The following is a 22,336-nucleotide window of genomic DNA, read 5'->3' on the forward strand; positions in this document are numbered from 1 at the left end:
TATATATATATATATATATATATATATATATATATATATATATATATATATATATATATATATATATATATATATATATATATATATATATATATATATATATATATATATATATATATATATATATATATATATATATATATATATATATATATATATATATATATATATATATATATATATATATATATATATATATATATATATATATATATATATATATATATATATATATATATATATATATATATATATATATATATATATATATATATATATATATATATATATATATATATATATATATATATATATATATATATATATATATATATATATATATATATATATATATATATATATATATATATATATATATATATATATATATATATATATATATATATATATATATATATATATATATATATATATATATATATATATATATATATATATATATATATATATATATATATATATATATATATATATATATATATATATATATATATATATATATATATATATATATATATATATATATATATATATATATATATATATATATATATATATATATATATATATATATATATATATATATATATATATATATATATATATATATATATATATATATATATATATATATATATATATATATATATATATATATATATATATATATATATATATATATATGTATATATATATATATATATATTAATAATTATATATATATATATATATATATATATATATATATATATATATATATATATATATATATATATATATATATATATATATATAAGTATATATATATATTTTTATATATATATATATATATATATATATATATATATATATATATATATATATATATATATATATATATATATATATATATATATATATATATATATATATATATATTTATATATATATAAATGTATATATATAAATATATATATATATATATATATATATATATATATATATATATATATATATATATATATATATATATATATATATATATATATATATATATATATATATATATATATATATATATATATATATATATATATATATATATATATATATATATATATATATATATATATATATATATATATATGCATATATATTTACATATTTATATCAATTTTTTTTGTTTATATTTCAACCAGTCGCGCTTAAACGGTGAAAAGTCACGGGTTTCCGGTAGGCGTTGGCATATTCTTTTTTATAAATGTTATACCATCTGAAAATCTAATCTTTAATTTGTGTCCAGCACCTTCCTCATACCGCATTCGCATTAGACTATGTTTTGTAGGAATCAATTAATTACGTTTTTGGCAGCATGTATGTATCATCAGATAACATACATTGCAACTATAATTTGCGTTTACTATTTCAGCATACTGAGAGGAATATTTTAAAAATTAATCAAATACTGTTCATGCGAAAAAAAAAATAAAAACTTATGATCATAACTGACTTCAATGTGTACTGAGCGACAGAGTACATATTTACGTGTTTAAATATACTATCCAACACACAATCTTAAATCCAAAGACATCTATTAGCAGTAAAGCTTTTCGTTAGGTACAAGGCTCATACAAAACTTACAATTTATTGTATATAAAGCTAATAAATATATTTCATATTGAATTCATGATGCAACCATTTGAAAATTATTGGTAATTTAGTTAAACTAGAATGACAGCCAGTGTATTTCAATAGTTAGAGCAGACTATTTCTTTGAAACACTTCAAACGTTATGTGATATCACAAAATTCTTTATTTACCTATCATTATTTGTGAGCTACCCATACCCAAGCAACGCATTCGCCAAGCATCTTGTAACAATTGCAGTCGAGCCTGCTTCCTCCACTTGGCTCGGCGGTTTTGGAACCATACCTGTGAAATAATTTTAACAATTTTAAGACGTGAATCTTGTTTTATAATGAAGATCATGACGATTATCAAAAATAAAACGAGATCATGAAATTTATTGTAGTGCAAAATTGCAAATAAAAAATAACTGACACCGCTAGTATTTTGTGCAATATATGGGTTACAAATTTTATTTTAGGTGAAACTATGTATACTGATATTTAAAATCCAATTGAGGATTGTTAGCTCAAGCTGGAATATAAAATTAAGCTTAAAAATAGCATTCAATTCAATTGATCTATTTGTTGTTTGTAAAAAAAAACTTATTCTAGTGGTTGCAATATGTTTACGGTCTAATTACAAATCAAAAGTTATGCAAAATATACACTATTATATAGTATCTTATTAGATAAATAAAATTAAATTTGAAAGCTTGCTGAATAATAAATAATAAATAATAAAAATAATAATAAATAATAAAAAGTACAAATAGCGAATAGTTTATTTAACTCTGACTAATCATGCAACATATTGTTGACATGTAGATAATATATTTACACATTGTTAGACTTAGCAAAACACTTTTTTATCTCGTTCATTTAATCTGCGACCGATTTTTCTAAAAATTTATGTCCTAAAAACAAACACTCTCTAAAATAATTCATTTCTAAATAACAGTGCTGTGATCATCTACGCCATTTGATTTTTGCAAAATCACCTGAACTCGTGCTTCACTCAGATTAATCCTTAATGCAACTTCTTCTCGTAAAAAAACGTCGGGATAATGAGTTTTCTGGAACAATTGTTCTAATTCCTGAAGCTGCTGAGGTGTGAAAGTGGTGCGATTCCGTCGTTGCCGACGTCTGCCAAACATATATTCCGTAAGAAGATCGCCAGGCATTGGGGACAAAAATGGGCCCGCCATTTATCTTGTCACTTTACAATTTCGTGTGTTCAGTAATTATGAAACCAAATCAGAACTTCACTGACGAATTGCTTGAAACACAGTTCTTGGGCAATTTCGTGTAATCTGTACGATGGCCACAGTACAACTGATCCATTTTGAATCTGATAAACATCACTCGAACTTGTTTGAACGAACTTTTATCCGCCAACGCTCTCCTTTCTCTATCTGTTTTATCCATCTCACTCTCTTTTTGTTCTCGCGCTCTCTCTCGCTCTCTCCCTCTCTCTCTCTCTCTCTCTCTCTCTCTCTTTATATTAGTAGGTGTTGTCATATTTCTCTCTTTCTTATTCTCTTTGTAACTCTCATCTGTTTTGATTCTTTTCATTTTCCGCTCTTTCGCTATCATTTTTAACAGCCCCTCATTACATCTATGAGCTGAATCCAGCTAAAAACGCATGTACAAAACATGCTTTTCACAAATACAAAAGAGCACCGAATTTGTCTCTTTCACTTTAGCATTCACAAAGGATACATCCATTTTGGTAATACCTGCAGTAAACCTTTTTTTGCATTTTATTCTGTATCGTAGGCTGATTACATTTGTCCCGTTTCGTCCTGGATAATCACGTTTTTACGTTTGTGCAAAGTGTCTGTATCAAATTTTCGTTTTTCTTTTTTTTCGTTTTCTTTTTTGCACTGATGCTCCAAATAGCTTTATTAATGCATTTAATATCATAAGCATATTGCATATAAGACAAGGTATGCAATTTTAGTAACACAGACATGTTCTCCATCAGAATGCACGTTTAGCTTTAAAACAATTCTACATTATGAAGAAAATACATAGCATTGCGTAACAGTAGCTGCCTCATATTTTGGGCACCTTTTCAGTCCTTGTTGTCATGGTCTTGAGCTTTCCCCACCAATTAATTCTTCATTGTGATTAATAGAATCAATTGTCAAGGACTTTAAAACCTTAGAAGTAATACATTAATATTGAAGTCACCATTGCATCTGGAATATAAAAAATAGTGTTCACACCCACCGAGTGTGCGCTCTTTCACCACAAGCATAATAAAAATTAAGGTTAGCGCTTGCGCTCGTATTGTTATGGTAACACCAATGCAGATGGCACAATTATGAGCGACATCCCCACAAAGAATGAGATGGAGAATCTAGCTTCTTAGTCTATCCTTATTCAGGTTGCTTAAGCATTCCCTGCGAATTTTCATAACTGAGAATTGCGTTGCACTGCCTAGAATATCGCGTAAGAAATGTGTAGAATGGGGTTGAGTGCAAATTTATTCGATATTTCATGCGGCTTTCTCAGCTCTAGAACAGCAACGATTTTGAAATGAAAAAAGGCGGAGCAAATTGAAGCCAATCATAACGTTATCCAAAGCAACCGACTCGTGGGGCAATGTATTTTGTTGTTGATGTACTTTCATGTAAAAGCATGTCCTGGAATTGAATCTAAGTAGAGAATCGTTGCATACATTGTGATTTAGCGTTATTTATTACATTACTTTTGCATACTTGCATGAAAAAAGCATAGTAGATATACAATAGCAAAACAACCATAACGTAAAGAACATAATACCAAAACAAGTTCTATCTAGCTTTAGCTAACGTTCATCCAGCATTATTCATAACACTCTAAGTTCATCATTTACTTGCATCCATTGAAAGCTTATTGTTAAGATTTAAAAAAATAATCTGTAATAAAAAAATAGAGAATTAATTATAATAATTTGAAGATAATATATTATAACAATAGGTTTTAAATATAAATTGACTATAGGTTCTATATAATAAATTATTCCAACAATAGGTTTTGAACTATTAATGCAAAAACCAACGAAAAATAGATTTCAATGCTTGTCATAACATGAAATATATGACACACATCACTTGTTGAAATAAAAATATGAGCTCGTCAGCATCAGTAAAAATTCTCGAGCAATGTAAAGAGCGTTAAAATAGGATTTTAGTTTTTTAATAAGAGAGTATTTCTAAAATATGTTTAAAATGTTATGTTTATGCGATGCCAAACCACGTTAGGCATTAGAAATAAAATTCGTACTCAAATCCTTTCAACTCATGAAATATATTGTCCTTATTATTGTAAAATACTAATATGATAACACAAAGAATAAAAATAAGCTTGAATAATGAATCTGGCTTTCATTACTTTTCGTATATATGCAATATAAATGTACTATTTTGCGTATTCCATATTCATAACATTTCTTTTCTGGTAGTATTCGCTACTTAACAGTTTTCTATTCTAAAAAATACGGTTTGTTCGTCGTAATTCCGTGACGTTCACATGGATGTACAATGTTAATTAAAAAAAATAAACAACAGCAGAACTCCCTCGGTGCATATCGTTGATGAGTTTCTATACAATTTGTTTCCTTCACATTTCTCAACTGTGAACAACAAAACCATTGAATCATCCATGCCTACCATTCCAGTTACATCACCTCTGCTACAGCTTGCAGAATGGAATGACGGCTTCCAGGATTGAAACGACGGATAATATTCATAATCGTAATAAACTTTCGGTAGATGAAAACGAGCTCAGGGGTAAAGCATAGTAAAAATGATTTCACTATACCCCCTTCTAAGCCTCCTCTGGGTTTCCTCTACTAATTGTCCACCGGCAACGATGCCGCACCGAACGAAGTATACAGTACAGATACAAGTGTTTGTTTTAGCTCGTTGATTCCGTTTCATTTTTTCTCCTTTATCATTCATATGAAGTAATTTTAATCATTTTGCAAGACAATAACAAATTCTTGGTGAGGCTAAATCCATGGAATTATTTTGTATTGTGCTTTTCATAGCATCCGTATTTCAATCTTTTCAGTTACACGCTGTACTGAGAGTTCCTGAACAGAAAAATTTCTATGTACCATGGATTCCATCGGTTTTGATGCATGATGGATGGAATGATACGTCGTACTTGCCTATTGCTAGGCCAATGAAATGCTGTTTAAAATACTATTACTTTCATAAGTTTAAACGATGTGTTTTAGATTCGATGCCTGATGTAATGAGTAACAAACTATAGTTTGAACAAAAAGTCTGAGAGCAGACATATTAATTATATACATGTTGAATTGGTATACATATATATATATATATATATATATATATATATATATATATATATATATATATATATATATATATATATATATACATATATACATATATATATATATATATATATATATATATATATATATATATATATATATATATATATATATATATATATATATATATATATATATATATAAATTAAACATGTATATTATTCATATGTCGGCTCTCAGACTTTTTGTTCAAACTATAGCTTGTTACTCATTAGATCAGGCATCGAATTCAAAACACATCAAGTAAACTTTTGAAAGTAATAGCATTTATATATATTTACGACATCAGCAGTAGATTGGTTTATCTTTCAGCAGTAAGAAATCTGATCTTAATAAGTTGCATTTGTATGTATCTCAATATGTACAAAGGCGGTAGATGTTCTCGTATGAAATCACTACCAGACTTATCGCCCTTGTGGTGATAAATTTATTGAGTCTATTGATGGCTAGAGCTAAGCGTGGAATCAATATCGATTTGGATCACTATTGGGTTAGTTTAATAAATCGTTGCAGAATTATCAGAAAAAAGCAGGATCGACTCAGTATGAGCTCCTTAAATATCAGCAACATCAAACAGTATTTGAAACATGGCTTCCATTGCCTTTGAGGATCTTCATTACCAAAAATTCAATATGATACTAGGAGTTAGTAGATAAGTGATCTCACCCAAAAAACTGCGCATACTGTGCAATGCAGCAGCGGCGTATAACTCGGGTATGCGCAGAGCAATATATCCGTCTCAAACGAAATGAAAAACTACTACAAGGCACCAAGAATCACCGGTGGAAAACATAACGGGTGCGGGATTTCCAGCGAATAGCAGTCACCGGATAGTATTGAAGGATCTCAAAATAGTAAGTCATCCAAATACCTGCCATCTAGTATGCATGCAACTGGTCAATTTATCCATGAAACTGGTTCATTTATTACTGAAGTTTGGAATAACAAATCGATCCCCTGTAAGTCGCACCTTCTCACCATCTATTGCATGTATCAGAAGGGCAAAAAAAACTACAGTGCATCAACTGCAGAAGTAATACGGTGTTGAGTACTGCCGATAAGATTCCCCCCTAGTTCTCCAAGATAGACTTGTCTCTAAAGGATTCCGAAACGGAAAATAAATCATCGACTCAAAATTTTCACTATGCTGCAGATCTTGGAAAATATGACGAATCTTTAGCCTTAGTTCTTTCTAATCTTTTGAGACTTCAAAACTACAAACGGCATCATAGCCAGTCAGTTTTTTTAGAACCTCGGCCAGGATGACTAGAGTTATGAGAATAACAACGACCAACATTACATCTCAGGTAATGGTGAATGTAAACTTTCAAGATCCTGAGCTACCACCATGGGCTTGCGCCAGGGAGATAAACAAGCTTGTCTCCTTTTCAATCTTGTGCTTGAGTGGACCATCCGAGAGTTCGGAGTGAAAGTCTCGCTAACAATTTTCTACAAGGCAATCCAGATCACTTCGCCAAACGGTTGCATTGCACGTAATTTCTGTTACATTTGGCCAGAACAATTAGTTGCTCTTGTATCCTAATTCACTATAGTATAACGAAACGTCAACAGATTGTAGCTGTCTCTAGGTTCGCAGGACACTAAACATGGCTGAGAATATATTCTTATTGTGTAACAACTAATAACACCTTTCTAAAATCATAGCGTAGTGTATTGTCTATAGAATACTCCACAATTAATGTAGTGTTTAACAATGTGCAGTGCATTGTAATGTTTCATTGCTTAACCACCGCTAACGTATCCAGATGATCGCTACTAGCTTAGAGTTTTCTTTACCGACATTAACAAACACCGTTTTTACTTTTTCCGAATATTAAAATTAGATATACTGGTTACCAATACGATGACATCGAATGATGACTCGTTTTGATGCGATTAGGTTGAAGGAACTAAATAGAGAATTTATTCTGATTGTATAATCTTTTGCATCGTGTGATTGGATGGTCTGATTGTGTAATGTTTTGGGTGGTCTAAGATCAATGAGTGCAGCTATCTTTTTTTTACTATCTAATTCATCAAATAAAATATCATTTGAGTTCATTATATTTAACGTTCATAATGGTCTTAACGCAAGATTGCTTATAATACGATAAAATTTTTTAGTAGTTTTAAAAGCATAGATGAAAGTGTAAGTATACTGTTTTGTCCTGAGTTTATTATGAATTTATGAGGCTAAACGTTATAAGTATCCATTTGCTACCGTTTGTTCTCTAGTTGATTGGATTCATTGCATTTTATTCGAACTTATTACTTTTAAAGTTAATTATTAAATTTAAATAAATCTTCTGTTATGTACTAAATTAGATATTTAACAAATTTTGATTTGAAAGAAAAATGATCAAATTTCAATCGCAAAATCCAGCAATACATTTAATTCTATCTTAAATGAATGTCTGTGTTAAATCAATTCAATGACAAGTGGAAATGGATATCAATGGGTAACAAAAATCATCAATCTTGCAAATACTTTGTTGATGATGCTATTCCTCACCTTTTCTAACTCCCTTGCTCATGAATCCTTCTTCAATGAATCAGTCCTTACAAGCTTGCAGCTCGATCACGTGGTTTTCAATTTATTCACAATTCTCGCGGATAGCAATTTATATCCACAATCTCATATTCAATCGAATTCATTTCTCCCTTTGAGATCCCCAGTCCCCATACCACATCCACCATTTAACTTTCTCATCTATCGTGCAATCCTTTTCTTTACAATATCCATCGATCTACTCAGGTCTTTCTCTTTCACCGTAAAAATTTCTAGAATTAATTTTTTTCTATATCATATTCGTTACTAACTCAGTAACTATTTTTCAATCAACTGTTAAAGCAGTTTCCTACTGTTCATGTGTACTCTTATCCTCTTTCTCATCCGCAAATGAGAGTTTTAAAAAAGCTTGCATCTTATCTTGCCTGACCGAATCTCAAGCAACAAATCACAATAATTTTGTCTCCTATTGTTTTTTTTTTCTCTCTTAACTCAAACCCGCACAACAATTTTCTATTCTTCTCTATTTAATATATCTGATTTTTATCATATATATGTATATATATATATATATATATATATATATATATATATATATATATATATATATATATATATAAATATATATATATATATATATATATATATATATATATATATATATATATATATATATAATATATATATATATATATATATATATATATATATATATATATATATATATATATATATATATATATATATATATATATATATATATATATATATATATTATATCCTGCGCACGATCTTTTATCTCAATTCTTTTCGGATTTCGACATGTCTCATCATTTACTTTGGCCCAGAAGTGCCATATCTTCGGTCCAAGGACACTTTTAGCAATAATAAAAAAAAATTCTTTCTAAACTTGTGTGAGAATTTATTATTATTTATATTTCAAGTGCTATAAGCATTGTAGCACACACACTAGAGGCCATGGTACTACAAAACAGACGCTACTTCTAAATCAATTCCTGGAATGCAAGATTTCTGATTTAAATAAAACCTTTTTTATTTTCTTTCAATTAAACACTTTGTGTTTTACTGTTATGCTATTGGGCGGTAAATAGAAATTCAGTATGGAAATTACTATAAAACTATGTATAAGGCTGCATGAAAATGTGATCGTAAGTATCATTTTGCTGTGATCCGTGTACTATTTGTGTTTCATACGAAATTATTGTTTAATGTTCTTTAAGCGACACATCTTCCACTTTTTATTTTGCCTGTAATTTGAAATCCTTGTTTTAGGAAACTCTTCTTGGTTTATGTCAAATTTTAGCATTACGATATTTATTTTTATCTATTCCAATTAGCTTACTTAGTAACATTCTGCTACTATAATTGCACTATGTATATTAAAGCTAGATGTTTTGCACATCATTAATGTGTTTTTACGATGGAAGACTCATTGGAAATGTGTATGATACATTATCACAACATTTCCTGGAAGTGTAATTGCATTTGAAAAGGAAAGTAAATATATATATATCACGATTAAACGCTACAAAAATCAAATAATTTTGTATATATATTACAGCATTGTTGGTAGTGAATGTGTTTTTTGATAATAAATGTTGATAATGTGGATTTCAAAACAATACACAATTAAAAATAAAACGTTGTAATAGCTACGTGCTTGAGGTTAGCATTGTAATATCATAATCTATTTAACGTACTATCAATAATGTATCTTTGAAAACTCAGTTCAAAGAAGAATTCTCATTCCACGATCTTCAAAAAACTTTGCATTTCAAAGACGTGAAAGAATATGCTAAGCTACGTATTCTGATTCAGCAATGAGTTGATTATATTTGTGAAATCAAAAAACTAAAATACTATGTGCAAACATAGTTTTTTCAACGATTATCGATTGATTTGGTGCTTACACAGTATTCTAACTGAAGGGTTTACAAGGTTAATTATGCAACTAGCAATGCAGAACTAGCAAATTCGTGGGCCAACAGCGTATAACAATCGAAGGGCTTTTCCTCCCTTTTTTAACTTATCCCGGACACTCGACTATTCGATGCTATGCAGATCTTTACTTCGACAATGCCACTGACGTATTAGACAACTATTTTAATTGTTTTAGTATACGAACAATTTCCACAAAGTGTCATACGTCGTTGTATATGTATAAAAAAACACCGTAGTCTGATCTGGGTTCCCCATCAGTACGTTAATGCGTTGCTAGCATCGAAAAAAGTCAATACATAATTTAGCATTCAAGCATGTAAGGTACAGTAACTATGTATTCGTTTAGAATCTATAAAATATAACACACACACACACAAACACACTTACTTTTTGTCACGTCAAATAATACAGCTAATTTACTATATTCACCTTCCTTTATGTATCTTGCCAATAATCATATCAATATCAATATTTTTTTTAATTCCTCGTCTGTGCTTATAAGAACCTTTTATATATCATTTCACCAACTGCTATCGCGCCAAACCTTCTGGTGCTTATTTCTTCTGATCCACCTGTTTCTTTCATATTCTTTCTTCACCCTGACGATACTACAGCTTGCGTTCAATCATTCTGTTATTCCTTACATCACTCTTTCTACTTTTCTTCTTTTTTTTCAGCTTTCCTTTTTCTACTACATTATCTACATTTCCATTTTTCCAAATACTACATCCTTGTTTCTTTTTGACTCATCACATTAGTTTGCGTACTCTCTAGCTAGAATCCATACCTTGTTCCTAACGCATGATGTTAACTTAAGGCTTAGAAAAAATCCAACATTTGGCTTATAATCTCTCTCTTATGTTATCTTTTAATTAATTATAACTATCAACGTATTCCTACCTTATTTCTTCATAATTTTTCTTTTTACAAACTGTTTCTTCCTGGTTTCGTATCATGCCCTAGATTATTTCGAAATCATTCATCTGTTTGCCTAACATCTATGCTACCTATGTACTGTAGGTATGAAATCTTATCTACCTATATTGGTATGATAACTGGGTATCTGAGATATAGCTGAAGACATATATAGGCTGTTCGTGTACCCTATTGATCACTTTCTTGCAAAAGCGATCGAGTTATGCCCCCCCCCCCCCCCCCCCGGTTTGTTAATTGCTTGTACTTCCAAAATGGAATGGTCTATTTTAACAACTTTCGCTTGAAATTATATGAGTGCGTGTTAGAGACGTTTGAGCCAATAAAATAATAGGTGCTGTGTACATCGTTATCGTTGCACAGATAATCCGAATATAGTTGATTTAACGGCCTGCATGAGTGCATTTTTGAATCAACGGACTGTTATTACTACTATTGCTTCGCCTAGCTTATTCAATACATCACATGTCATTCATTACTTCGTTCTACATCCCCTCTCGTAGAATTCATAAAATCATGAGATCTAAATGATTGTTATGAAATATGAAATTGAATATGAAACCATAAAAAATATAACATCAGTAAAAACTATATGTGATTTTGAGCATTATTTTTTTAATATTTTGACGCTATTGTAGGATTATCTCTTTTGCCACTAATGAAGCAAGTTCGAAATATAATATACAAAAATTAAGAAAGGGTATGTATACTAATTTTCTGGGATTTATACTTTTGAATGACATTTTGGAAACTTAATCTACGATTTTGTTTAGGTTTCCAGAAATTCTTGCAGTACAAACAGCGATTCTTCGATAAGAATTTATTTAGAGAGGTTTGTATAGAGAGCTAACATAGTATTCTTAATACAATTATGGAAAATAAAGCTACTTGGAACAGTTTTCTAGCATTTATTATTTCAGCATTTTATTATCCTGCCGTTTCGAGCATTCAGACTACTGACGTGAGATTAATTTTCAAGGAAATAAGAAGAATTATGGGTGAAAGAGTTCAGGTGAAAAATGAGCAGCACAGGTTGACTTCTTTTATTAATTTGGAATTCCTACATAGGAACGCTAAAACGCTAAACGCTAGAAGGGTTTAAAGGTAAAGGTAAAAGGCCTAAAAATAAAAAAAAATGTACGTATACACGTTGATGCGAATCCTCGTTGACCTACTATATTTTTCCTTTTGATTGACTGTTTTATTACTGTTTTGTAATATTTATAATGCTGATAAACTCGCATTTAATGCAGAAATCATGCTGTCTATACATTTTTCCAAAGGACTCTCTGCTTTATCAATATGCAAATATACATATTTATATTTATTTTATTATTTATTTTTTTTTACGTTGAATAAATTCAACGACCTGGTCCTAACATCCTCGTAGCGACTGTTATGCAGGTTTATTTGCTTTACTTAATACGGCTTTCTTGTATGCCATTTAATTTTCACGTTATGTCTCGCATATTTACCATGTATAATATAATTTCTTTTCGACTATTGTTTATATTGTCCTTTTTCTTCTACCCAATAACTTTAAAAACGTGTGAAAGTCAGATAAAAAAATAAATAAGTTAAGAATTTAATAGTAAATCAAACTGAGAAATTTAGTTACAATTTTATAGGAACTATGTATATCTAAACAAAAATTAGTAGTTTTGTGATTTCTGTGACCCTCAATCAATCGATGAAACTATATTAATCATTTTGTTGATTTCAAAATTGACTATTTAGCCTTCATCGACGTCTCTTAATTAATTGGTTAATTATTTTTGTTTTTGTTATTCAATTTGTAATACGCATCGAGTAAAAAGTAACGATATAAAAACAAGGCTAGTGAAACATGGTGATAATTGACTGTGCCGAGTCAAAATAAAACAAAAATTATTAAAAACAACAAAAGCTAGAAAACGCTTACTGAATTGATGCATCAATGATGTATTGATAGGGAAAGTGTTATAATAAATAAAGTCCACAAGATTCAACACCCGTATCAATGGTTCCATAGAAACCTTTAACATCAATTATGTTTGGAGCTCAAATTGCATTTCGCCGGTATTTACATCTTTGTCATGTATGATCCCTATTACTGATATCAACTTTATTAACATTTTGCATATTGTCTTCTTTTTTTCATTACAAGTACATAACACCATGCAATAATTCCACATATATAGATAAAGCATGAATGGTAAAGATGTTTTACTAAAAATTTACAAACATTCAATACATAACGTAATGGAAAAGAATACGATGCAATATTAACATTTTAATGAAATTGCATTCATTGTGCTACATATTTCAAACATGTTTAAATCGGTGGGCAAAATCACACGGTAAGTTGAATGAATATGACGTTTAATATTTTCACTGTAGTCTCCTCACATAATAACCAACGATAACAAAGGAGCAGACGGAAGCAAAGCACAAGGCATGAACAATACAACTTGGAATTTAATCACAATCATCTGACTCAAAACGGTCTCACGCAGAGGGGTATGGAAATGTCGGCCGTCGTGCGCGCATTGTGATGTTTTCTTTTTATATTACTGATAACCAGTATTTTCTGTCATTTTCTTTGTACATCCTGTGCAGGTTATGCAATACTGCATCATATGGTACGCAGATGTAAGAATCTAATTTAATTAGCAAATTAAAAAGTGTGGAATGTTGGTAGGGGATTAATTATTTGTCGAGAAATGAAGTTCGGTCACTGTCAATGCGATGCGGTGATCTTTAATTTTATTTATTACTGTTAGCTAAATTAATTTACATTGATACTTCTACAACGTTTATTTCGTTACGGTCTTTCAACATAGCGTTCGTGATGTAGCATAAACAACATCATTAATGTATTTTATTTCCCTTTATAAACTTGCTATTGGCTGATTTCTCTTGATCATTAATTGTTTAATAATTATTTAACAATCGAGTTTATCTTTTCAGGTTGTCAATATTACTTAATTAATCACTAAAGATCGGTACATTTGCATTAGTTTTCATAAGAAAAATAAAATAAAAGCCCTTAGAAAATTAAACGAAAATTCTTCTACGGTTGAACGTTGCATGGGGTCAAAAGATAACAAAACAAGTGCATCCGATTTGTCCAATGTTTGTGAATCCAGTGTCGAATGCTCGTCAAACAAACAAACAAAACCAAGGTGTCATATTGTAACATGCGGAAAATTCGCTCGAATTCACATCCTATTTTGAGTTTTCTTTGTTACAGTAGATGCTCATAGCATCGGATGGTAGGTGCATCATGAGGGAACAATTTCACACCTCCATTACTACTTCTTGTAAGCAAGCTAGGTTTTTCAGTATTTCAGGTGCCTGGTTTTTAATACATATTCTTGTTTGGTATTCCTTGGTTTGACTTCAATGTGCCTTGCAAAATCCAGTTTCTGTGAATGAAGTAGTATGCAACGATTACGTTTCTCATTTCCAATCATACTTTCATACACTTCAAATCACTCTTTGTGATACTTTCGACAATGAATCTCCGAGTGCTTTCGATCCTTCTCTCGAGTGTTAAGTAGTGTAAATGATTCATACATTCGACATGTAACATTTTATATATACAATAAATTCTATGTAAATACAAACGTATGAAATACGTACGTAATATCAATTGAATCAATGTTTTTGGGATTATGTTATAATTAAATAAGATTATGTTATGAATGATTTATAGATGGTTTAAACATTTTTTTTGCGAATCAAAAGTTATTGCTAGTTTTCGTACTCATAAGCCAATCATAACAATAATACATGGTTATTTTTAGCTATAAGTTATACAACACATATTTTGCATTTTTTTTTTCAATTCCGTAGAAGTATGTTTTTGATTATCGCTTAATTTACCCAACTGTTTATTTTAACTTTACTTAATTCGCTTTACTTCAACTGATGTAGCTTCTACAATTCATGTCATTGTTCCTTTTAAACATGAGGAATTCTTAACTTAATTAAATTCAAATAAATGGATTATCGTTTTCTAAGGATTGTATCACCCTAGAAATAAAGTAAGCGTATTCTTAATAGTCAGTGCTCCACACATATTGATCGTTATTTAGCAAAAAGCATTATCTTCTACAAATATACAGTTGTGTGTTGCTACAATCAATAAGGCAGAAACGTAGCTACGTTATTGTATTTTTATATTGATAGCAAGAGATTGTCATGCATCACAGTGTGTAGAGAATCAGAATGTAGAGAAACGTCAATCGATGAACCGTTTGATCTTGCTGGGGTAGTCGACATTTTCATTGTATTCACAGTCGTATAATAGAAAGAAACTATATGTATGAATAGCGTGTCTATCGCAAGCAGTATGTCACTAATAACGTGCATATCGCAAATTGATCGACGATTTGAAATATAATGCCGTACACGTTATCTGTGCATCTGGAAAACTTTCGTGTAATGTGTTTATCGAAAATTTTGGGTGGTTGTATTTATGAATGCCAGAATTACACATTACATATCTGATTTGCATAACCCATGGCATCACTATTGAAAAGGGTTGCAACCAAATGGTTATTACCGTAGCCAATCTAGTCCAGCTGACTGACTGATTATTTTTGTGTACCAATACGTTAAAAAATTACAATGGACAAGAAATGGTAAATCATCAATAGCGCTGCACTAGCGAATGTTGAAAAATAGCAAAGGAAAAGTGAGGAGTAAAGAATCGGCTGAAAGAGGCGCATGGGAGGATGAAATACAAAATCATTTGCCAAACGTATAACGTAGGATGAAAGTAACCTCTATTATGTAATTTAATCATTTCATCCCATTTAGTCAGGATTCGGTTCATTAATTTACACAAGTTAATTACGGAATTACACTACCTCTTCTGATCCTTTTACCGTATCACTTTGATTGCTCTATTTTCATTTCCAATGAATAGCTGGTTTGGTTTGCTCTTCATTGGTTAAACCAAATGGAATGTATCAGAGGAAATACTACTTTCCAACCACACCTTCAATCTATTTTGCACATGTTGTTACAAGTGCCTTACTCATATGTAAACATGATATTCAAGGAAATATCATAACAACTATTTTACGGGGAGTTGTAAAGCCTTTTTTAATTATATCCAAAGATAGTGACCATTTCTGAAAATGAAACCACTGCAATTATTTGAAACAGTTGATTGAAATATCTTATAAATATCAGTTTTGAGGGATTTTACTAGAATTTTTTTAGGTTATAGCTAGAGAAATTTTACTAAAAATATTAAAAAAGTTTACTAGAATTAAAATTTGAAAGAAATGTCTGCGTTGTACATATAATATATTTAAACTAAAACAACTCTGATTTGTGGCTAATCATCGTATAATTCTAAAATCACAAATTTGCTACCTTTATCGTAATTCAACTATAAACATTACATTCCTAAATAAATAATCGAAAACGTTTATTCAATAGATGACGCTAAACTCTTCGAAACATTCAAAGATGGCGCTAAACACTGATATTCAGCAAACGCCAACCGCTGACTGCTATGCACGGTTCTACGAATTATAATGAAATTTAATCCAAATATGAAGTAACAATGAAACAAATTATTAAACTTATTCTAAACAATCTTAATTGGATATGTTGAATTCAACTACCAATCAATGGAATGTTTTTCAACAGTTTGAACTCACGAATTGAAGCTCACAAATCTCAACAGATGGCGATACTGTAACATTCGATATTAGCCCAAATGGTCCAACACCGACGGAAGATCTAAATCATTGCCTTCCTGGGTAGATTACTTTGAACACTTATATCAAGCAACATAAACTAGGATTTGTCATTTGTAATTCTAAAATGTTGATCATGATCAAAACACCGAGCTCGACTTTTCTTCAGAGGTCGACAAAACAATTGTTTTAAGGAAAACAAGTAAGGCATTCAAAATAATAATATTCAGGTGATTCACTGTAATATTGTAATTTGAATTCAACAGGATATTTTGAGCAGTTTGTTTTGATTTTGTTCATTAATTTTACAAAGAAGCAACTAGTCATGCCAATAAAAGGCATTGAACTTCACTGTGCATTTAAGTACTAGTATATTAAAAACAAAAAATTAAACTTCATCCTGACAAACTACGAGCTGCCGTCCACTGAACGAGTTCATTTAGGTTATCATTAGCATGAACCCAAACAAATATAAGCAGCGTGATTCTATGTTTGCAAAATATTTCGATACCAATCCCATCCTAGTTGGGAAACTATCTGCAAGTTATAGCCGTGCTTTCTAGTAATTTCAGTCACAAATTAAATAAAGAAATCCATCTATCTGTAAGGAATCGAAAGTTTAAGCGAAAGAGAATATTCCTGCCGAATTAAACTAGAACGAGATGGGAATTTCAAAAGTGGATTTATTTGCCTTTGCTGCTGCTCTTTTCTGCTCCCTTGCAAGTGAAGTTCATAGTGAAAAACTACCTATCGTCTTATGGCATGGCATGGGTAAGTGGTTAATTTAATTTCCAATAATTCGAAAACCATCTGTTCTTGATCGATTTGCTTCTATTGTTCAATCTTTTCAGGTGATACTTGCTGTTTTCCGTTCAGTTTGGGAGGCGTAAAAAAATTTCTTGAATCTGAAATAGGTGTTTATGTGAAATCTATTGAAATTGGCAACTCTATTACTGAAGATTTCAAAAGCGGCTACTTAGTGCATCCCAATCAACAGGTAACTTGTAGCAAGCATGTAATGAATATAAATGAATTTCTATCAGCATGTCCAGATGCAGATGGAATAATGATTGAATTCATTGTTCATAGTTCGTCAAATTTGCTCCATCCAATTTTATCGTACCTCACTATATTTGGCAGGTTGAAATGGTGTGTGCTGATCTGAACAACGATACCAAATTAAGCAACGGATTCAATGGGATTGGATTTTCTCAGGGCGGACAATTCCTGTCAGTACACAGATCAACAATATGACTATCAAACAGTAATTAATAATTCAGTATGGCCAATACTTATATCTTTCAGACGGGCAGTGGTTCAAAGATGCTCATCGTTGCGCATGAGTAATTTAATTACCCTAGGCGGTCAGCATCAGGGCGTGTTCGGTTTGCCGAATTGTCCCTCCCTGAGCAGTCGAACCTGTGAACGGTTTCGACAATTACTAAACTATGCTGCGTATACGGAATTAATGCAGAATTTTCTCGTTCAAGCAACTTATTGGCACGATCCTTTGGATGAAGCAAAATATAAAAATTCCAGCACATTTTTGGGTGACATTAATAATGAACGTTCTGTTAATCAAACATATGTCGATAACTTGAAGAAGCTGAATAACTTTGTCATGGTTCGATTTAATAAGGATAGCATTGTGCAACCATTGGATTCCCAGTGGTTTGGCTATTACAAACCGGGCCAGGATAAGGAAACGCAAGGTTTACGGGATAGTGAAATCTACATTCAGGTATTATTGTAACGCTTAATTTATTGTAGTTCTTAGCATAGTTGTTTTTTTAATTTGAGAGGTTAATATTAATTTTTTGCAACATATGTTTTTTATAATTTTTTAGGATCGCCTTGGACTACAAGAAATGGATAAACAAAACAAGATTGCATTCCTGGAATGTGAAGGAAACCATTTGCAATTCACCAAAGAATGGTTTAGAAGGGCATTATTTCCTTACTTGAAGTAGTTACGATTATAGGGCACATTTGTCAACTAGTTGAATTCCAAACGAGCTTTTCATTATGGAACAACTATATTCATTGCGGATGCCAAAAAGGCAACAAGTGACCGAAAATATTCGCTATTTAAAGCCATCTATAAAGGTCAACAGGAATTCAAAACGAATGACTGTTAAAGATGATTCGAACAAAATTTCTTATCGACTTTTTATTCTACCGCAGAAAGGCATTAGGTTACACAATAAGTGTGGTTTCAAAGGTATTTCTAAAATCAAATAAATGAGAGATCAACTGTGATAAAAATATTCTTTTTATGAGTTTTAATTCAGTTACAAAATTAGTTACGGCAACACGGCATATGTGTTTTTTTTTATCTTTACAGATATCAAAAATAATGTTACGTTTTGATAAGAGACAATCGCGGTAATTACGGTCTGATCATTATGTTATTTTTAATGGGAATACTAATCAACGGATCAATTCAGGCTAAACATCAGAAAAATAGAGGACAAACAATCATATGACATCGTTTAATTGCCAAATTAGAACGGCACGATTGTTTTACGCTAAATTGATACATTTAGTATTTTATGAAATTGAAGATTTTCTTATGAGTTTTGGTGAAAAATTACCTTGATTGTGTCTAAACATGTTAATATCTTAGAATCATTATCAATTGTATTGAAACATACTGAGTAATTGTTAGTTTCGATTGAAGAGAACACTTCAGATCTGGAAAGGATTGGAGTTCCAATTGAAGCAATTCATTCACGTTCCTATGGACAGCTGTTTAATTTCAAAAATCTCTGCACAGAAATATTTGAATTATATATGGCAGAAATAGAACAATTGTCTTGGAATGCTCCCGTTCTATGTGTGCCAAAAACCCGGCGAAAATTGTCAATAGTACAGAATGGTTTTAGAGCAAATAGGTTGAATTTGGAATCGGAATTTGGTAATCTAAAACCTTCAGTTTTACATTATGATCTAAACATCTTTTTTGCTTTAACCATATTAGCACCAGATGGTTTCCTTCGCAAAGGGAACATTAAAGAAAGATAAAATAAAATGATTTTCACGTGGCTCATAATTATCGAAATTTGGATATTAGCGATCGGCTAAGCACAGCTATCCACCGAAAATATTGGTAATATACTAGCATTTGGATGGGTCAACTGATGCAATAATCAAACCAAGTAACTAAAATCAATTATTCAAAAATAACTAACAACAACAATTAATGTACCCATCTACAACAGTTTAAAGTTTGTAGTTTAACAGTACCTCGAGAAAATTGGAAAAAAAATGTACCATGCGTGACAAACGGATTGTTCCTTAATAAAACAGTTAAACTGCCAAATAAAAGATATTAAAATCAGTCATGACATATAGTTTGCAACAGCTGACCATAACATTTGGAATTTATGAAAGGACTACTGTTACAAAAGTAGGGAGTAAGTTAGGGTAGCATCATTAATGTTAGGCTAGTTAGTTTAAAGTAGTAATTAAGTTATCAATAAGTAGTCATGGTTTCACAAACCACTTATCACATGTTTCTTTCCTCACAAAACTTTTGCAATCGCCCACGAGCACTGCACTAAGCAATAACCTTACACCTGAAAAGCTAATTAAGCTGCATCCTGTGTATTAATCCAAAACTACCTGTAAATATTTAAATACTTGAAATATAAACTTATATATATATATATATATATATATATATATATATATATATATATATATATATATATATATATATATATATATATATATATATATATATATATATATATATATATATATATATATATATATATATATATATATATATCATTTGGAATTTTTTGATACCGCTGAAGACAGTATTTAACATTCAACGACGATCAAATTCATCGATACTCTTTGTAATTTGTACATGAGAAAGAAAAATCACAACATGGCTATAGAAGACAAGGTGAAAATAACCTATCAAGTAAACATTACAAACAACAAAATGTATTAAAAATGTGTTGTTTTTTTTCTTCAATTTACTCCATACCAGATGAAGAAATGTTTATCAACTGAGTTGTCGACTTAGGTGTAGAAGCAGCGTCTGGCCAGGAGCGTCGTCAGGCCTGGTGGAGAAGAGGGAGTTGTCCGAGAAGGGTGCGGTGACAATATAAAAACACTTGTTCACTTCACTTGTGACATTTATTCGTACGCTTCCCGATACTAACTGATCGTAGACATGTGTTCGGGTTCCCTTGATACCTACTTGGCCCGAGACACTTGCTAACGATCTTGCTTACAAATGTATAATAATTTTAACCTACGGTGCAGTGTGATCGCACGATCGATAGACGACACTTCTGCTTATGCTTACGACTCAGATTATGACTACAATGCGGTGTGACCGCTTCACCCCCTTTCACTTATTTTTTTTTTGTATCTTTACACCATTGCTTGTTGAATCTCGCGCACGCCAGTCCTCAGCCCCGAAATGGTACGACCGGTGAGAAAGAGGGCTTATTTATTTGGCCCGTCAGATCTACGAGTTGACTGTTAAAGAACGGGGAGCATGTTTTTACCTTGGGAGCTCTTGGGAACTGAATTCACGTCTTTAGCCAACGCTAAAGAGTAAACAGTAGTACATGTCAAAGACAAAACAATAGTAGCATCTTGGCTATTTCCTTGTCATTCAGACCATTCTCGGATCGTTTATCAGGAGTGGCTGACTACGCCCCATTCAGTTTTGTGTCTTTGATCTTGAGCTAGACAATGGGTGGCAGGGAATAAATTTGGTTTGGTCTTGTATCACTCGTGGATACCTCTTTTTTCCAGTCAAACCATTCGGTGTCCTCCGTTGACGTATCCATCGTGCCTGTGTGGACTCCCATCTTCTCCATTATTGCTCTGTGTCTCCCAATTGTCAAATGTCCTCAATTTTTATGCTTGTGCTGTCGACCCGTCTTTACGCCGTCTCTCAATGCCATAGCGTACGCTCATCCTCTACTTCGTCAATCATATACGTAGCGTAAGTCAATCTTTACTTCGTTGATATCCTCCGTAACGCCAAGTGGTCGGTTCGGGTGGTTATTCCTTCAAGCCATGGTGTAAAGTATTACCTTCTATCGTTTAACGACTAGTTTACGCTAAATCCTCCTATTACTTTTTTTTAATTACTATTTGTCTTATTCTTCTACCCTTATAGGAGCGAACTGTTGGTTTCAAAGCTTCTGTTAATTGATTTTCAATTTCTATATTGCTGTTGGCGGTGCATTGTGCTGGTAGTTCTATCATGTTTATTTCTTGT

At 30.9% G+C, this 22,336-nt stretch overlaps 1 protein-coding gene across 2 annotated transcripts; it reads left to right on the plus strand.

Moving 5' to 3' along the window:
• Positions 1 to 8,411: 8,411 nt before the first annotated feature.
• LOC128730709 (palmitoyl-protein thioesterase 1) lies at positions 8,412 to 19,340 on the plus strand. 2 transcript variants are annotated; one of them, XM_053823788.1, is made up of 7 exons: positions 8,412 to 8,459; positions 14,699 to 14,715; positions 17,807 to 17,853; positions 17,934 to 18,079; positions 18,223 to 18,311; positions 18,388 to 18,823; positions 18,930 to 19,340. In XM_053823788.1, the coding sequence occupies exons 1-7, from the start codon at positions 8,412 to 8,414 to the stop codon at positions 19,050 to 19,052; spliced, it is 906 nt and encodes a 301-aa protein (XP_053679763.1). In that variant the 3' UTR covers positions 19,053 to 19,340. The 2 variants fall into 2 exon arrangements, with proteins under 2 accessions (XP_053679763.1, XP_053679762.1); XM_053823787.1 differs by lacking the exons at positions 8,412 to 8,459; positions 14,699 to 14,715 and having other exon boundaries at positions 17,714 to 17,853.
• The last annotated feature ends 2,996 nt before the right edge of the window (positions 19,341 to 22,336 follow it).

The sequence above is a fragment of the Anopheles nili genome, chromosome 2, assembly GCF_943737925.1.
Source record: "Anopheles nili chromosome 2, idAnoNiliSN_F5_01, whole genome shotgun sequence".
Taxonomy (NCBI): domain Eukaryota; kingdom Metazoa; phylum Arthropoda; class Insecta; order Diptera; family Culicidae; genus Anopheles; species Anopheles nili.